Source organism: Macaca nemestrina, chromosome 1, assembly GCF_043159975.1.
Source record: "Macaca nemestrina isolate mMacNem1 chromosome 1, mMacNem.hap1, whole genome shotgun sequence".
NCBI lineage: Eukaryota > Metazoa > Chordata > Mammalia > Primates > Cercopithecidae > Macaca > Macaca nemestrina.
Window position 1 is genome coordinate 201,314,327 of NC_092125.1, and position 13,311 is coordinate 201,327,637.

Here is a 13,311-nt window from a genome sequence, read left to right on the forward strand (position 1 = left end):
CATTATGGTCTACTATATAGCCATCAAAAGGAGATAGGTGACCTTATATCATATATAATTGCTTATATTAGGCCACAAGAGCAAATTCTGAACCTATATTGCATATTCTATACTTGGCATACAAAACTACTCAACATATTTGTTTAATGAGTGATCCAATACACAGGATAAATCCTTTAGAAAACAATACATCACAATACATCAAGTGATATCCAGGGGAAAAGTTTTTGTTTTGTTTTTTGAGATGGAGTTTCCCCTTTTTTTTTGCCCAGGCTGGAGTGCAATAGTGAGATCTTGGCTCACTGCTATCTCTGCCTCCTGAGTTCAAGTGATGCCATCTTGCCTCAGCCTCCTGAGTAGCTGGGTTCTTACAGGTGCATGCCACCACGCGTGGCTAATTTTTTATTTTTAGTAGAGACAGGGTTTCACTATGTTGGGCCAGGCTGGTCTCGAAGTTCTGACCTCAAGTGATCCACCGGTCTCAGCCTTCCAAAGTGCTGGGATTACAGGCGTGAGTCACTGCACCTGGCTGGGGAAAGGTTTATTATATGGGAGAAGGGGTGTGTTTTTTACATTATGTGTAAAATTATATATACAATTATATACATATAACAAAATTATAAAATATATAAATCATATGTATATTTTATCAAATTATATATATAATTATATAATTTTACACACAAACACAATATATATACACACACATATATGTAGTTTTACAATTTATCACACTACCAATTAGAGTATTTGTGCCTAAGTAACAGCAAGAACAAAAGGCAGGAGGATCATTTGAGGTCAGGAGTTCAAGACCAGCCTGACCAACATGATGAAACCTTGTCTCTACTAAAAATATAAAAATTAGCCAGGGATGGCGGTGCATGCCTGTAGTCCCAGCTATTTAGGAGGCTGAGGCAGGAGACTCGCTTGAACCTGGGAGGCGGAGGTCGCAGTGAGCCAAGATCGCACCACTGCACTCCAGCCTGAGCGGCAGAGCAAGACTCCATCTCCAAAAAAAAAAGGGAAAGAGTAAGCATGTCATGATCAGTTACACCCTTAGGTTATGGCCTAAAAATAGGATATAATGAAACAACTCATTGGAATTTAGTTTCTATACATATAGGGAGTGCCATGATTAAGTCATTTCTACCACTTTAAGCCTAGAAAGGGTAATTTAAGTTAGTGTTTCTCAACCTTTTTTTTCACTACTGCTCCTCTAAGAAATCTTTTAAGAACTACCCCTTCCCCACCAGTCCCACGAAATTTTAATACCATAGATATCCTATGTACTTTGTGCATATCTGTGCTTTAGACAATCAACCAGTAAGATTATTTACACCTACTCACACACACAAACCAATTTTCACCTCTTTAGGGGTAGTTATCTCCCATCTTAAGAATGTACAGCAATATGGACGGGCGCGGTGACTCAAGCCTGTAATTCCAGCACTCTGGGAGGCTGAGGTGGGTGGATCACATGAGGTCAGGATATCAAGAGCAGCCTGGCCAACTTGGTGAAACCCTGTCTTTACTAAAAATACAAAAACTAGCTAGGCGTGGTGGCAGGTGCCTGTAATCCCAGCTACTCAGGAGGATGAGGCAAGAGAATCGCTTGAACCTGGGAGGCAGAGGTTGCAGTGAGTGAGGATCACGCCACTACACTCCAACCTAGGCAACAGAGCGAGATTCTAAACAAAAAAATAAAAAATAAATCAAGAATGTACAGCAATAATATATAGTATATTTCTGCTTCTTTCAATTGCAGAAATCCTCCCCGCCAGCACCAGCTGAGAAAAGTTTATTGTGAAGGCACAGAACCAAGGATGTGTTAAATATTTCTTCTGATATCTACAACTCTAATATAAATATCTACCATTGCAAACTCAGGCTTTCCTCAAGCTTAAATATTGTTTCTAAAGTCACAGTTTATCAAACTGGATATAACTTTTATAATTCAAAAACATAAAAAGATTATGACCCACACATCTTTACTTCTTTCACGTTTAAGATTCCTACCTCCTTTCTCACTGTCGTAGTGTGACGCATCAAACTGAGCATCATCATTAGGGAGTTGCACACTGGCTATAACAAGATGGTTTTGTTCATCCGATGTGTGTGTCCCCAGGACAAGTCGATGAATGCTGAAATCTTTCCCTTCTGGTCTGTAACGGCAACATATGGTCACTATTCAAATTAGTAACATCAGGAGACCGCGAGGTCAACAATATACGTGTACGTAAAAGTCACTACTACACAATCAGGTTTTAAGAGAGGGGAAAAGTCATTAAGAGTCTTTTCTTCTCTCTCTTTTTTTTTTTTAATAAATAGTCTCACTCTTTCGCCCAAGCTGGAATGGAGTGGTGCGATCTTGGCTCACTTCAACCTCTGGCTCTTGGGTTCAAGTGATTCTCACACCTCAGCCTCCCTAGTAGCCGGGACTACAGGAACCCGCCACCATGCCTGGCTAATTTTTGTATTTTTAGTAGATACGGGATTTCACCATGTTGGCCAGGCTGGTCTCAAACTCCTGGCCTCAAATTTTCCACCCACCTCAGCCTCCCAACGGGCAGCATTACAGGCAAGAGCCACCGTGCCTGGCCAAGAGCCACATTTTCTACTTAATTACTCTGGAGAAAAAGTAAAACGTTTAATGGAATAAAATGGGAATTAACTACTCACTCACTACCAACAGGTTGGAGGGAAAGCAAACCATTGTTGGGTATGCTAATAATTTTGCTCACTAAAATTTTTCATTGAAAAGAAGGGGAAAGGGCGCAAAGAAATTGAAAAGAAAAAAATGAAAAAAGGGAAAGAGGAGGAAATAACATTAAGTAAACCAATTTACCAAATATTTACTAACTGCCTAATCAATGGACACATGGCTCCAAACGTAAAGTACAAAGAAGATTAAGACACAATTCCTGACCTCAAAAAACCTGCGGCTGGGCTAGGCACGGCAGCTCACGCCTGTAATCCCAGCACTTTGGGAGGCCGAAGAAGGTGGATCACCTGAGGTCAGGAGTTCCAGACCAGCCTGACCAATATGGTGAAATCCCATCTCTACTAAATACAAAATTTAGCTAGGCATGGTGGCAGGTGCCTGTAATCCCAGCTACTCAGGAGGATGAGGCAAGAGAATCGTTACTAAAATACTACTAAATTAGCTGGGTGTAGTGGCAGTGACTATAGTCCCAGCTACTAGGGAGGGTGGGACAGGAGAACTGCTTGAACCTAGGAGTTAGAGGTTGTAGCGAGCCAAGATGGCGCCACTGCACTCCAGCCTGGGCAAAAGAGCAAGACTCTGTGTCAAAAAACAAAACAAAACAAAAAACACAATCGGCAGCTGGCTAATCCCAGCTACTCGGGAGGCTGAGGCACAAGAATTGCTTGAACCTGAAAGGTGGAGGCTGCAGTGAGCAGAGATCGTGCCACTGCACTCCAGCCTGGGTGACACAGAAAGACTGCCTCCTGTCTCAAAAAAACAAAAACAAAACAAAAACAAAAACAAAAAAACCAAAGAAAGAAAGAAAAGAATGAAAAGGAAAGGAAGAAAATTAAACAACGTGCCTAAGATCACACAGCTACTAAGTAACAGAAGTATGCTGAAGTCCAAATCTGACTTCTGATATGGGAGAGCACAGTGGGAGAGAAGGCCGATTAAAATGGACTTTATTTAGTGTCCTGAATGCCGTCTTAAGGCATTCTGGACTCCATACTGGGTCAAGGGCATCCACATCATCTGGGAACTTGTTAGAAATGCAAATTCTCACATCTACTCCAGACCCATTGAATCAGCAACTCTAGAAGGTGGGGCACAACTATCTATCTCACTATACCTCCAGCTGATTACAATGCATATAAAATTTTGAGAACTCCTGGTCTAGATGGGAAAGATCCTACACAAGCAGAATTCATTAGGGTTTATAAATTGACTGCCTATAAAATGGAGAAAGGGAAAATGTCAAACCAAAGCCAATTATGATGAAAAGAAACAGGAACAGTAGGAGAGAAAGTTGGGGTAAGGCCTTCATAGAAGGAATAATTCCATTTACAACATGTCAAACTGAGGAAGCCAGTAAGATATACCAGAGAAGACACCGGCAGGCAGAAGAAAAATCAGGAAAAGCTCCAGAGAAATTAGGTCTAAAGATATCAATAGGAATTCTTCTGCACAGATGTCACAGGCAAAGCTTTGAGAGCATCTACCTTACACTGAAAAGAGGGATATGAACAGAAAATTGTAATTACCTGTATGTAGACGGTTAGACAAAGAACCAGAAAAAGAATGAAGGAAAAGACAGTGTTACAGAACTACAATTGTCGTTTTTCTTTTTTTAAAAGGGGGAAATGGATATGAATAAACACCAGAAAAAGAACACACACAAAAGTAAACACTGCATCAGGGCTGCTTGCTTGTACACAATCCTTATCTTAAAAAACAACAACAAGGCCAAGGTGGCTCATGCCTGTAATCCCAGCACTTTGGGAGGCCAAAGTGTGAGGATCACTAGAGCCCAGAAGTTAAAGAACAGCCTGGGCAACATAGCAAAAAATTTTTCAAAACTTAGCTAGGCGTGGTAGCGTGTGCCTGTAGTCTCAACTATTCCAGAGGCTGAGGCAGAAGGATCCCCTGGCCCAGAAGGTCAAGGCTGCAGGGAACTCTGATTGTGCCACTGCAACCCAGTCTGCGCAACAGAGCAAGATCCTGTCTCAAAACAATTTTCGGCCAGGTGCAGTGGCTCACGCCTGTAATCACAGCACTCTGGGAGGCTGAGGCAGGTGGATCACCCGAGGTCAGGAATTTGAGACCAGCCTGGACAACATGGTGAAACCCCCTCTACTAAAAATACAAAAAATTAGCTGGGCATGGTGGCGGGTGCCTGTAATCCCAGCTACTTGGGAGACCGGGGGAGGAGAATCGCTTGAACCCGGGAGGCGGAGGTTGCAGTGATCTGAGATCATGCCACTCCACTACAGTATGGGTAACAAGAGTGAAACTCCGTCCTTCGTGTCAAAACAACAAAAAACCAATTCTCACATTATTTATATAGATTTGCTAGGCCGGGCGCGGTGGCTCAAGCCTGTAATCCCAGCACTTTGGGAGGCCGAGACGGGCGGATCACGAGGTCAGGAGATCGAGACCATCCTGGCTAACACGGTGAAACCCTGTCTCTATTAAGAAATACAAAAAACTAGCCGGGCGAGGTGGCGGGCGCCTGTAGTCCCAGCTACTCGGGAGGCTGAGGCCGGAGAATGGCGTAAACCCGGGAGGCGGAGCTTGCAGTGAGCTGAGATCCGGCCACTGCACTCCAGCCTGGGTGACAGAGCGAGACTCCGTCTCAAAAAAAAAAAAAAAAAAAAAGATTTGCTAATGCAGAAAACTACTAAGATGACAGCACAGATTTCAGCTTTGGGGAATTAAGTCTTTAATTCTTGCTTTCGAAACCTAGCTAGTCATTCTATTACTTGGGAAGTTTCTGAAGAGTAGTGGTTCTAGAATGTTTAGTAGGTATGGGGTGGCCAATATTTGTGATCCACTAGTCCAATAAGCACAATTTAGCATATGACTATAGTAAATCTGGAATCGCCATTCAAGTACATTTCTCATTAAGTACTCTGCCACAAGGTCTTTGAGACCGGGTGGCACTCCGTAGCTCAGGCTGGAGTGCAGTAGTAGGATCACAGCTCAAGGCAGCCTTGACCTCCCAAGGCTCAGGTGATCCTCCTGCCTCAGCCCCCGCCGAGGAGCTGGGACTACAGGTACACACCACCATGCCCGGATAATATGTATAACTTTAGTAGAGACGGGATTTTCACCATGTTGCCCAGGCTAGTCTTGAACTCCTGGCCTAAAGCAATCTGCCTGCCTCAGCCTCCCAAAGTGCTGGGATTACACGTGCACACGTGTGAGCCACCATGCCCAGCTCACAAGCTCTCAAATGGTTTGAATTACCACTGAAAACTCTTGACAGACATGATTCCAATTATCCTGAATTCCCCCAAGCAATTCTGATGATCAATTGAATGTGGGAACTCCTGGTCATGATAAAGAAGCTTCTAGGCTGGGCATAGTGGCTCACGCCTGTAATCCCAGCACTTTAGGAGGCCGAGGCGGGTGGATCACGAGGTCAGGAGATCAAGACCATCCTGGCTAACACGGTGAAACCCCATCTCTACTAAAAATACAAAAAATTAGCCGGGCATAGTGGCGGGCGCCTGTAGTCCAGCTACTTGGGAGGTTGAGGCAGGAGAATGGCGTGAACCCGGGAGGCGGAGCTTGCAGTGAGCGGAGATCGCGGCCTGGGCAACAGAGTGAGACTGTCTCAAAAAAACAAACAAATGAGTTTTACTCCAACTGTTGTTGGAGCAAAAATGTAGTAAAACTGTTTCTTGCATTGTTGGGCAGTGGTAAAAATATTTAACTGTAAAAAAAAAAAAACCAAAAGCTTCTAACTCCAAATTTCTAGTCTTTTACTATGGTTTTGTGTAACATCCCTAGGACAGATTTCTCTAGTTTTCTTTATGCCACTGTAAAGGTAGCAGCCTCATTCTTAGATTACTAGTATAATTTCTGCCAAATTTCTATTATTTGTTGAGCTGCATCATAGTCTAATAACATTTTGCAATTATCTTGACTTTTAAAGATCTGAGTTTTGAAGGAATTTACTTACTTAGCACACAATCGCTTTTGAATGTTATTCGGAAAACTCAGGTAGTTTTGTAACAGAAAATCCGTTATTTCAAATGGCGCAATGGTCTTGTTAAAACTTTATGTTAGTATCATCTAAATTTCTTCCTCTTTGTTTTCTGCATTGTCATTTCTTCCTAGAAGCCTTTCCTGATACTCCAATTGGGCAAATTTTCCTTCCTCTGATAATTTTCTGTGCCACTTTTATGCTAATTATAACTAATTTGGATCCCCTGAAATGTGGCACCTAATACAGCCCAATAAATGCAAACTAAATATTTTATCCCCTCTATTAGAGATAAGCTGCATGTAAAAAACATGGGATTAATCTTTATAGCGCTCACTATGCCCAAACCCCTTATAAGAAAACCATTCCACTTTCAGGTGTTTTCTAGGTACCCTAATTATCTCTCTACAACTGCTGTCATCATATATAATTATAATTATTAGTTTGTATCTGCCACTTCAACTAGACAATGTGCTCCCTGAAGGCAGGTACCATGACATACTATGAGAATTCAAACTAAGTTTTGTTGAGACCAGATTCAGTGGCTCACGCCTGTAATCCCAGCACTTTGGGAGGCAGAGGCGGGCGGATCACCACAGGTTAGGGGATTGGAGACCAGCCTGTCCAACATGGTGAAATTGCGTCTCTACTTAAAATACAAAAAAATTAGCCAGGCGTGGTGGCAGGTGCCTGTAATCCCAGCTATTTGGGAGGGCTGAGGCAGGAAAATCGCTGGAATCTGCGAGGCAGAGGTTGCAGTGAGCCAAGCTCGCGCCACTGCACTCCAGCCTGGGCAACAGAGTGAGACTCCGTCTCAAAAAGAAAAAAAAAAAAAAAGTTTTGTTGTAAGGACTGGACTCATGGTAATACTTTTTTCTTTTATGGGGTGGGGGGCGGTAGAGACGGGGGTCTATGCTCCCAGGGCTGGTCTCCAACTCCTGGCCTCAAGTAAGCCTCCTGCCTGGGCCTCCCAAGGTGCTCGGATTGCAAGGGTGAGCCACTGCTCCTGGCCATAATAGTTTTTGAAAGTTGACAAGTTTTGTACTATTATTTGGTACAGCTATTATTATTACAGGTATTATCATCAGCTACAGCCATTCAATTCAGTATCAGAGAAAGAAAACGCCAATGTTTTCTCTTGTCAGGTAAATTACAAAATCATTTTGTTATTTTGCCTTTGTGGCCTAGAAAAAATGTCACAAAGAGGTTTTGATCACATGCCTTCTCCGGGTGACTGAAGAGCGGAAAACAGAAAATCAGTATGAGAAATCTACACTGAAGACACATCAAAATAACGTTCAGGAGAGTCATGTCACCTTGTTACATCTGGAAGCCACTGGGCAGTTAGGCTGGGCCACTCCAGAGCATGGGTCATCACCAAATCATAAAGAAAAGGGGTGTTCTTTTTCCATATTTTGTATTCCTCGTTGATCACTCGTTCTTCCACTGCGTCGTCGAACGCTGCTAAAAATTTTTAAAACAAATTAAGTTAGCAAACAAACGGAAACTGGGTAATCCTCTGCAAAGCTACCAGCATGACTCCTACAACCTCACTCTGAAATGGAGGTGATTTGTCTAAATCCCCACGGCAGAGGTACCCACACTCCTCTCCACCTTCGCGGCGCCAGAACTCCTCGGGGCATCCCCGCCAAACACTCCGTTACCCGTTCCACGCCACCGGGCCAGGCCTTCGGAGCACGCTCGCGCGCGCTGAAACTCACAAGCCCGACTAGAAGGCCCGAGCTCCGAGCCTTGTGGGTAGAAAGCGGTGTCCCGAGGCTCGGGACAGAGGCCGAGAGACCGATATCGAGGGCAGGAGGAGGAACAAACAACCGCCGGGAGCCCCACCGCCAGCTTCGCCAGCGGCGACGGACGTCGGTCCCAGGGAACCCGCGAGCCGTTAGCCCGCCCCGCGGGGAGTTCCCTCTTCACGCCTTCGGTACCGGGAACTGCACTCGGCAAACTCGGGCCTGCCCTCACTGTTAGGCCGTGTCGAGGCCGCGGCTCAGCCCCGGCACCCGCTGCCCTCCTGGGGCGGCCCCGGAACCCTCACCTTCCTTGTCGGCCATGGCGGGCAGACGAGCCGGGGGAACCCTGGGGTCGAGCGTTCCGGGAGGGGCGGGGAGGCAGCAGGCGCTCGCTCTGCGCGCGCGGCCTCTATTGTTTCCTGCGCCCCCAGCGCGAGGGCCGACTCGCGCACCTTCGCGCCAACATCAGCCAATCGGAGCGCTCCTAACGGCGGGAAGGGCGGGGAAGCCGCGCTTGCGACCTATCCAGACGCGCGGAGTAGCTTTCCGCGGGGACCGAGGCGCGCGCTCCGCCCCTCCCCCAACACCTCCCGCCGCCGACTTCTAGCGACTGCGCGCGACAGCGTTGACGGGACTGCGCCCGGCCAGGGTCACGTGAGAGAGGTTTAGTCCACACACTCCCGCGGCCCGAGGGCAGCCATTTTCTTGAAGGCTGTTAAGCTTACAACCCTTTCAGAGTACTGAAATGAAAAATATAGAATGACTTCGGGTCTAATTATCAATTTTGGGGGTGAGGCGGGGAAAAGAACCTCGCCACTCAGAGCCAGAGGGGTTTCATTCAAGGTGCCCTTCAACGTTTTCCCTTAGTCTTGAGAAGGAACTAGTAATGAAGGGAGGGCAGAAGATGGGGTTTTGGCCTTTTAAACATGTGATCCAAGCAACAGGGTCGGGACTAAAGCAGGTTAGCGGCCAACTCCGAGAACGGACTGTGGTCCTTTAGGGGTGTGTGCTCAGGGGCGGGGTCTAGAGCGGAAGTAGTAACTGCGGGCCGAAGTCCGGCGGATGAAGGGCGGAAGTAGAGTGTCTAATCCTGCAGTGATGGCGCAGGAAGAGGAAGATGTTAGAGATTACAATTTGACTGAGGAACAGAAGGCGATCAAGGCCAAGTATCCGCCAGTCAATAGGAAGTACGAGTGTGAGTAGGTGGCTTACTTCTCTCTTTAGATGTGAGCACACAGGCATCCTCTCTCCTTACCCGCAGCTTCCTGCTACTCTTTCTCCTTTGCCCCATAGGTACTTCAAGCGTGATCCCATTTGTGCCGGGTGTTATAGTCTCATTCGTACTTGTCCTGGGGATGCTGAAGGAAAAAGCCACCTGGTTTAATAGTCGCGAAACCTGGCCTCTCTCATTTACAGTCTCTTGAACTTCTTCCACATGTGCCTAATCACATTTATCTTCGTAAATTCTAAAGATAACCATATTTTCAGACGTTTGCAGGGTTGTTACTCCCATGTATTTCCCAACGGTGAGATAAGAGTGTGCCAGGTTAGAGGACTCGGAAAGCTAATTAGGGGATTTCTAACTTGATGTTTCACCTCGATCATATTAGCAAAAAGACCTGGTTTTGCCATTTATGATTGTGATTTTTAAAAATGATTATTTTACGTCGGGCGCGGTGGCTCACGCCTGTAATCCCAGCACTTTGGGAGGCCGAGGCGGGCGGATCACCTGAGTTTGGAAGTTCAAGATCAGCCTGACGAACATGGAAAAAACCCGTCTCTACTAAAAATAAAAAATTAGCTGGGCGTGGTGGCGCATGCCTGTAATCCCAGCTACTCGGGAGACTGAGGCAGGAGAATCGCTTGAACCTGGGAGGCGGAGGTTGCCGTGAGCCGAGATCGTCCCATTGCACTACAGCCTGGGCAACGAGCGAAACTGTCTCAAAAAAAAAAAAAAAAAAAAATATATATATATATATATATATATATATATATATATGTTTTTAGAGATGGGGTCTCGCTCTGTCGTCCAGGCTGGAGTGCAATGGAGAGATCATAGCCCGCGCTGCAGCGCCCAGCTGGTTTTGCCATTTATTCGCTTAGTGACTTTAGGCAAATCACATAACCTATCTTTGTCTCTTAAATTCTATATTAAACGTTAAGCTGTCATCCCTAAAGGTAGCTGTGGTTTGGGGAGCACAAATCTGACTTTTATCTGCTTAAAAACTTTCATTAATTTCTCATTGTCCTCTCTGTAAAATCTACTTATTTACCATAGTATTCTAGGCTCTGTGCTTTCTGGACCTGGCATACCTCCTAGCATATCCCCTTCTCTCACTTAAAAACAATTTTAAAATATAGGCCGGGCGCAGTGGCTCACACCTGTAATCCCAGCACTTTGGGAAACCGACATGAGTGGATCCCCTGAGGTCAGAGTTCCAGACCAGTCTGGCCAACGTGGTGAAACCCCGTCTCTACTAAAAATGCAAAAATTAGCTGGGCATGATGGTGGGCGCCTGTAATCCCAGCTACTCGGGAGGCTGAGGCAGAAGAATTGCTTGAACCCAGGAGGTGGAGGTTGCAATGAGCTGAGATCACAGCACTGCACTTCGGCCTGGGCAACAGAGGGATACTGTCTGTCCCCGCCCCCCCCCCCAAAAAAAGATTGGATGCTGTGGCTCACGCCTGTAATCCCAGCACTTTGGGAGGTTGAGGCGGGTGGATCACCTGAGGTCAGGAGTTTGAGACCAGCCTGGCCTGGCCAACATGGTGAAACCGCATCTGTACTAAAAATGCAAAAATTAGATGGGCATGTTGGTGGGCGCCTGTAATCCCAGCTACTTGGGAGGCTGAGGCAGGAGAATTGCTTGAACCCGGGAGGCGGAGGTTGCCATGAGCTGAGGTTGCGCCATTGCACTCCAGCCTGGGTGACAGATCTGGGCCACAGAGCCTGACTCTGTCTCAAAAAAAACAATTATTTTTAATAAGTCATATATATTGATTCGAAATTCAGAAAGTGTGACGTAACGCAGTGAAAAGTAACTCTGGCAGCCCCCATCCCCAACCACCTAGTTCCCCTCTGTAGGGCAGTCATCGTTACCTTTTTCTTACATGTACATACCTAGATGTTCTAGCATTTACTTTAACCAGTTTTCAGTTGATGGATGTTTAGGCTGTTTTTACTCTTGTGGTATTAGAAACAGTGCAGCAGTGAATACACTTGTACATCCATTGTTTTGTACATGTGCAAGTGAATCTGTAGAATCAAGTTCTCCAAGTTAAATTGCTTTGCCAAAGGATATGTGCGTTTTTTTTGTTTCTGTTGCTAAGACTCATACGTTTTTTAAAAGGATATTTTAACTTAGACAGTTATTGCCAAATTGCTCTCTATAGAAGTTGTACCAATTTATACTTTCACTAGTATTGTGTGAATGTGCCTCTTTCCTCCCACTTTTACCGTTACCATACTTTTTGGCCTTTTCCAATTTGTAAAGTATACTTACTGTATTTTTCTTATTGTAAGTGAAGTTGAACATATTATAGTGTTTTGGAAGCTATTTGTATTTCCCATACTGGGGTGTGTATGTTAATATTCTTAGCCCTTTTTTCTCTTGGGTTATTTTTTTTTCTCTTGGGTTACTAGTTTTTCTTACTAGGCAGATAGTATTGTTATGCAGTGCAGCTCATTAACCTGTGGTCCCCAACTTTTTTGGCACCAGGGACTGTTTTCACGGAAGTCAGTTTTTCCACCAATGGGCGTTGTAGGGGAGTATGGTTTCAGGATGATTCAAGTGCATTACATTATTGTGCATTTTATTTCAGTTTTATTACATTGTAATATATAATGAAATAATTATACAGCTCACTGTAATACAGAATCAGTGGGAGCCCTGAGCTTGTTTTCTTGCAACTAGGTGGTCCCATATGGGGGTGACAGATCATCAGGCTTTAGATTCTCATAGGGAGCACACAACCTAGATCCCTCCAATGTGCAGTTCAAAATAGTGTTCAAGCTCCTATGAGAATCTAATGCTGCGCCTGATCCAAAAGAAGGTGGAGCTCAGGCAGTAATGTAGGCAATGGGGAGTGGTTGTAAATATAGAAGAAACTTTGTGAGCTCATGTCCTGCTGTGCTGCCTGGATCCTAACAGGCCACCAACTGGTACCAGCCTGGGGGTTGGGGACCCCCTGCATTAAGCCTTTCTTTTTTTTTTTTTTTTTTGAGACGGAGTCTCGCTTTGTCATCCAGGCTGGAGTGCAGTGGCACGATCTCCAGTCACTGCAACCTCCGCCTCCCAGGTTCAAGTAATTCTCCTGCCTCAGCCTCCTGAGTAGTTGGGATTACAGACATGCATCACCACACCGGGCTAATTTTTTTTTCTTTTTTTTTTTTTGAGATGAAGTTTCGCTCTTGTTGCCCAAGCTGGAGTGCAATGGTGCGATCTCAGCTCACTGCAACCTTTGCCTCCTGGGTTCAAGCAATTCTCCTGCCTTAGATCCCAAGTACCTGGGATTACAGGCACCTGACACCAAGCCCGCCTAATTTTTGTATATTTAGTAGAGAGGAGGTTTCACCATGTTGACCAGGCTGGTTTTGAACTTCTGACCTTAGGTGATCCACCCCCCTCGGCCTCCCAAAGTGCTGGGATTACAGGCGTGAGCCACTGTGTCTGGCCAACTCTTCCTTTTTTTCTTTTCTTTTTTTTTTTGAGACAGTGTCTTGCTCTGTCTCCCAGGCTGGAGTGCAGTGGCACCATCTCAGCTTACAGCAACCTCCGCCTCCTGGGTTTTTTTTTTTTTTTTTGAGACAGATTCTTACTCTGTCGCCCAGGCTAGAGTGCAGTGGAGCGATCTCTGCTTACTGCAAG

The 13,311-nt window shown here is 45.4% G+C and overlaps 2 protein-coding genes across 5 annotated transcripts in view; one reads left to right on the plus strand and one right to left on the minus strand.

The window, feature by feature from the left end:
* Positions 1–8,906, minus strand: part of LOC105494649 (RB binding protein 4, chromatin remodeling factor) — a 35,886-nt gene extending 26,980 nt beyond the window's left edge. Inside the window, exons 1-3 of one of the 2 annotated variants that reach the window (XM_011763271.2) lie at positions 8,749–8,906; positions 8,012–8,159; positions 2,017–2,162 (exon numbers count right to left, since the gene is read on the minus strand). In XM_011763271.2, the coding sequence (XP_011761573.1) occupies positions 2,017–2,162; positions 8,012–8,159; positions 8,749–8,764 (310 nt within the window). In that variant the 5' untranslated portion in view covers positions 8,765–8,906. Of the gene's footprint in view, positions 1–2,016; positions 2,163–8,011; positions 8,160–8,297; positions 8,317–8,748 lie in introns of those variants that run through there. The other variant, XM_071096743.1, reaches the window with a different exon arrangement.
* Positions 8,907–9,091: 185 nt separating this feature from the next.
* The window catches only part of LOC105494647 (zinc finger and BTB domain containing 8 opposite strand), a 41,041-nt gene continuing 36,821 nt past the window's right edge, over positions 9,092–13,311 (plus strand). The window contains exon 1 of one of the 3 annotated variants that reach the window (XM_024796867.2): positions 9,092–9,642. Coding sequence is in view for 2 of the 3 variants with exons in the window: in XM_071096749.1 (XP_070952850.1) it covers positions 9,506–9,638 (133 nt within the window). In the remaining variant the exon portion in view is untranslated. The remainder of the gene's footprint in view (positions 9,643–13,311) is intronic. The other 2 variants (XM_071096749.1, XM_011763265.2) reach the window with 2 other exon arrangements.